Raw genomic sequence first — 6105 nt, forward strand, 5'->3', positions numbered from 1 at the left:
TTTTTAATACGATATTTATAGAGAAAATCAGCCAAAAAAGATAATTTAACAAAACAGAGTCTGAAGATCGCAAAACAACATTGACGCGAGCCCTGGCTAGTTGGCGCCAGCACCAGTGGCTAGCGCCCGGCGCCAAGGCCTGGGGTTGGACGCTAAACTGTTTTTCAACGCGTTTTCGAAAATCTGATAAATTTCCCGTACTGGAAGATAAAATAATATAATTCCATCGAAAAATGCTATTTGATCTTGATTAAAACTCTGAAAAGTCCTAATTGAATTAGGAATGAAAAGAACCTTCTAGAATGTTCTAGTAGACTAAAACCATTCCTAATTTCATTAGGAATGATAAATTATATTAGGCCCTCCCCTAGATCATTGGGCCGTTCATAAAGCTCAAACCGGACCCAGTTTAGTAAATTGGCCATAATTTCCTCAATATTCATCGGAATTGGGCTTATAATATATCGTCGGAAAGGTCTTTGCAAGCCCCATCCAACTACACCACTATTGGACCCATATCATGGACCAACCAAACTGGATTGGCTGTTTTCTTAAAATAAAGTTTTCAAAATCAGGGAAAAGAGAAAAGAAATAAAACTTTCCGCAACACTAGACCTTTCCACACTTTCGTTTCATTCGATTATGATTCGACGTGAAAGGCACTCATCACTGGGTTTGGTTTTGGGGAGACACAAATGGGTGTCTACACACTACGAATGGGAGAGGTCCACAAATCAGCATGAATAATATCAAAAGCAGAAAAAGTAGTACTATTAGAATTATTAAAAGGCAAACGAACATGTTTTCCCAATTGACAACCTACGCATAAATTGGAGTCTTGCTCCTTATTACAATCAATGAAATTTTTACTCCTAAGAAAGCTTAAAGTGGGTGCTCCGGGATGGCCTAAGCGGTTGTGCCATGTGGAAGGAGATAAGGCAGTGAGTGATGTAGCTAGACAGGTGGATGGTGAGGTTGTGACTGGATAGAGATCCCCCGTACTATTACATCTGGCTAGAATTCTCCCCGTTCGTAGATCCTTCACAGAAAAACCACTAGGATCAAATTCTATAGACACAGAATTATCATTGGTAAATTTTCGAACGGAAATTAGATTTTTAATAATTTTGGGAGCCAAATAAACATCACGAAGGGCAAGGGATTTATTAGCTATACTAGAGTGACCATAACCCGTAATTGGAATGCGATGACCGTTTCCTACTTGAATATGATTATTTGTGCTTAAATTAAAAAGGGGTAAGAGATTACCAGCATTATTGGTCATGTGGGAAGTCGCACCGGAGTTTATATACCAAGCCAGATCATAGTTCTGTAAACCCATCGTGGCAAAAGCGTTTTTCAGCTCCGTGGGTGTCATAGCCGAGTTAGAATCCGAGCCTTGAGCATAGTATGGTTGTTGCATCTGTTGGTAGGCATAAGCTTGTGGGCCTGGCCCAACGTGATAGGAAGCAGGGGGCCGAACAGCCTGAGGAGCAGAATAGGGAGGCCGTTGTGCAGGCCACTGCTGCTGCTGCGGGTAAGGGCATGGGGCTTGACCCCATTGCGGTGCCCCTGGCTGGGCTTGTGGGTGTTGCGGTGGGCCAGCCCATTGAGGTTGGCCCCACTGCGGCGTCCCTTGCTGCTGTTGGGGTTGTTGCTGTTGTTGTGGGCCTCTACCGCGCCCTTTGTCGCGGCCACGGCCGCGCCCACGACCACGACCACCGGAGCCTCCACCTTTGCCCTGTGACGGAGTTTGCTGTTGTTGGGAAGAAGAAGCAGCAGCTTGTGGAGTAGCACTACCAGATTGCGCCACAAAGGAGGAAGGAGCAACAGAGTTGTATTTGGCACGACGTGATTCCTCAAGTAAGAGTCGTGATCTGGCAGTTTCAAACGGAGGTAAGGGGTCCGTTTGTTGAATCATAGCAGCCACCGTGTCGAAGTCAGTATTAACGAGCCCCGAAACCAAGCGAATAACCAATTTTTGCTCCGACACCGGTTGATCAACATTGGCTAGTTGATTTTTTAAATTCTTCAATTCACGACAATATGAAGAAATATCTGAAAAATTTGAGAGATGTAAGGCATTAAACTGATTTTCAAGATAGACGGCTCTAGTAGTTTTATTGTCTTGAAAGATTGCCTTGAGCTTGTCCCAAATTTGTTGAGCCGTAGCTCCTTTTTCTATAACTGTTTCAAGAAAATCCTTGGAGATTGTGCTATAAATCCAGTTCTTATTGACAATGGAGTCAAGTCGATTCCACATCTCATCCAATATATCTGTCGGTTTGGTTGTTTTAGGGTCAATATGATCAAGAACATTGTACGCGTGTGTATGACACTCAAATAATTCAACCCAATTGGAGTATTGGACTTTTTCTCGATCAAGAATAAGGGGAAAAACATTCTTGATGTTATTAACACCTAAAGTAGGGTGATAATCAGAAGAAGAAGAAGAGGATGATGGTTGTTCGTCATTTTTGCCCATGGTATTAGTGGCAGTACGTGAGAAGCTAGGCGCACCAAAAAAAACTGAAAACAATAGAAAAGTATTGAGAAAAGGAATTAATTGATTAAGTAATCAATTAATGGCGGTGGAAAAGAGCCTGCAAGTGCACTAAGGAAGGAATTTCCTTGAAAAGAGGACAAAGATGGCAGAAAAAAAATAAAAAATTTGCGGAAGCTAGATCGTAACCTAAAGCTGTGATACCATATTAAATACTGTAAACTCCTCAGATTGGAGTATTTTCCATTAATCAATATATATAGGGTTACAATCGGGAGTCCTCATCACGTTAGGCAACTCAAAGGATATTTACAAATAATATATCTCCTACTATAACAGAATAACTAGAATATCTATCGTATATTCTATCAACAATGATGACTAGATGTAATATTAGATCGATATCAAGGTATCAACATTGTCATTATTGGCTACTTTCGTATACAATTTGTTTCCCATCATATTAACTAGCACCTCTGATGCGAATCAAAGGCGTCAAGTTCGGAATTTAATTGCTTTATACTAATTTTTGCTCGAGTTGTCCATTAATCGTGAGATTGAGTTACGTCAATCCAAAAGTTACGCATGGTTAATGAAATTAGTGTTTGTTTTTATAATTAGTTTAAGGTTAATCTAAATATTATCTTTTAATAAGATATAATTAAGGTTTTCACTTTCCTAGGGTTTATTTTTATCTTTTAGAGTTCTAGTTAACACGGGGTTTATGTCCTATAAATATTCTTTCGATTTTCAATAATAAAATTAGAGTGTTATAATTATTTGAATTGATTAAATCGTTGATTTAATTGTGAGCTCGCGATTGCTTTAGTTTTTGCGATTAAACTAACAATTTTGATCGAGATTTTAATATTGAACCCTCAAGTCTTGCGATTGATTTGAGTCTATCCCAACCCTATAACCCACCACGTTAATCCACATCCTCTCTCTTTTTTTTTTCCTTGAAAATTTAGACCGGCCTTAGCTTGTTGTAGCTTAGACTTAGGGCAGCTTAGCTTAATTTCAATTCAGTTCAGTTTAGTTCTATTCAGTTACAATCAGTTCAGTTCAGTTTAGCTCCTAATTTCTTTCTCTCATAAAATATTCATTTCAGTTTAGTTCAATTCAGCTCCAATCAGTTCAGTTCAGCTCATTTCAGTAAATGTGAACAGACTCTTAAGTGCATTTATAGTTATTTTCACTTACTCTCTTTTCTCTTTTACTTGCCCCATTATCAATGTACTAAATTAAATGAGACGAGTAAACTGTAACAAGAATAGTACAAACATTATTGCTGCGGCGAACATATTTTGTGATCAAGTTGTTGGTGTTGGAATAATGTATCACTACTATTGTATAGGAAAAATTAAGGCTAAAATGTAGTCAGAAATTCTCAATGCCAACCTACTTATTTTGGTGTGTGGTTGAGGTATCATTGCCAAGATCTTTTCCCAACTCCAAATCTCATCTATACAAGTGGTTTGCCAGAGCTTGGGACATAATATAGCATGAACAATAGTACATGGAATATTTGATAGACTCTGTCAAAGGCTACGATGAAGCAGGCCCCAATAGTTTTGATGGTAGTGATAGTGGAATGCATACCACCTTATCTCCAACAATGCAAAGGATTGCATACCTTTATTGGTGAAATATTATCCTGTCTCAATTAATTCAGCAACTTCAGAATCTACGGACTTGAAGCTAATTTACAGTAATTATGTTGCTAATCTATTGTTTGTCACCTTTTGTTATTCAGAAATACTATATATAATACATCCGTTTTATAATGTTTTCGATATTAGGAAAAATGAGGTCGAGTGTATAATTAGAGAGAATAGTACAAAGGTATTAAGGTAGGCAAAAGAGATATAGTAAGTGAAAAATGTGTAATTATAGGGTAAGAGGGGCAACCTAATAGAAATGTGTAACTTAAGTTTGATCATCGTTTATAATTATTATTTATACTTGAGGAAAGTGGAAAAAATAAAATAAATATAATGTGCATGCAAGTTTTAATACTCCTTATTTAATTTAAATGATTCATTCTCTTTATTTCATTTTAACTGTCCTATAACTCCTATTATTACAAATTTAATATACTATCCTATACTAAAATATCTTAGGACGGACTTGTTCTCTCCACCTTAAACAAGTAGATCTAGTTTGAATTTTTTAAGGTATTATCCGGTTTGATAAAAAATTTTCAGTTCTTGTCTGCTCTGATATGATTTAACAATTTGACTAAACTTTAACCGCATTTTGATACTAATTTATAAAGAAAAATATTATCAAAATGGATCTTGTTAGATTCGTCTTATTATTAACTTTTTAAATATGTAATTTTAATAAATTTTTTAAATCCGTAATTAACAATATTTTACGAGAAGTAAATGATAATCAAAAGTTCTTATCCGAATCTTTCTGATCTAGTCTAATATGATATAAATCTATTAAGTAATAAGTAATAATTATCTAAAATAAGTTTTAAAATTTATATAATGAAATAGATTATGGACACAAAACAAATAAGATTTCATATAATTATCATTTACTATTAGTGTATATATATACCTCGAATAGTATCAGATTTCAACAACATTGATATTTATTTGATCAAAAACTTAATATTGGTATTTATACATATTTCATGTAACATATAGACAAAAATTGGTTTATGTATTCTTCCTCACATAAGAGTTATAATATGTGATAGAAACAACTCAACCAAAATGGTAAAGCTGATAATTAAAGCTCAAGATTAGTTTATATACTCTATCAACATTCAAATGAGAAATTATAGGTTAGTTACTCGGCTTCTTACTTGGTATAACAAAATAATTATGATTGTTGTTTCCAAAGTTCGAAATCTAGATAGCTTCATCAAGTAATCAAACACATTGCATGTTCAACGACCAAGCATGATACTCCTACTGAGCAAGTGATGTAAGCAGCTCCGTACCATAAAACATAAGTGGCAATAACTAGTGAGCACAGTTCATACCATTTTTACATAATTTAAAGTGATCTCAAACTGCAAGAGATTCCCTCTAGCTAGCTAGGACGGAAATGAAGCTTAATTATGGCAAAAGGTAGCAGGAAATAAGTGTGGAAAGACTATCTTACACTGAAAATGACTTCTCATATGCATTTACATGTTATACAGATTTTTTTTTGGCGGGTAAGGAGAGTGTGTCTATCGGAAAGGAATATCTCACAGGTCATCCTAGTTCAGGTTAGCAAGCACAAACCCTAGAGGGGGAGGGCCGGAGGGAGAGGGGGTTTATTTTGGAGAAGGGTAAGAAAATATACACCCTTAAATTCTTGGTATTGGGATTGATCAAATAATCTTATGAGAGTTATGACCGAAACATACAATCATTACCACTAAACAAAATACTAATGGGTGGTGTTACATAGCTGATTTTTTTAATAAAAGACTTTTATAATAAAATTGATTTGTATTCCATGTAAATAAATATGGAAAATTTGTCAATAATAATACGACCTTTCACAAGATTTCTAATAATGGAACCACCTTTTGATTATCTCAAAATAACACGACATTTGACATATATTTTCTCAAAAGGAACAAAAAATCGGTA

General features: G+C 35.7%; 1 protein-coding gene across 1 annotated transcript; it reads right to left on the reverse strand.

Annotated features, from left to right (window-relative positions):
* Positions 1–703: 703 nt before the first annotated feature.
* Positions 704–2485, reverse strand: LOC145632967 (uncharacterized). Its single transcript, XM_081685284.1, has one exon. It carries the CDS (start codon positions 2483–2485, stop codon positions 704–706), a length of 1782 nt encoding a protein of 593 aa, XP_081541410.1.
* Between the last annotated feature and the right edge of the window lie 3620 nt (positions 2486–6105).

The sequence above is a fragment of the Chenopodium album genome, chromosome 5 (assembly GCF_948465745.1).
Source record: "Chenopodium album chromosome 5, dcCheAlbu1.1, whole genome shotgun sequence".
Lineage (NCBI taxonomy): Eukaryota > Viridiplantae > Streptophyta > Magnoliopsida > Caryophyllales > Amaranthaceae > Chenopodium > Chenopodium album.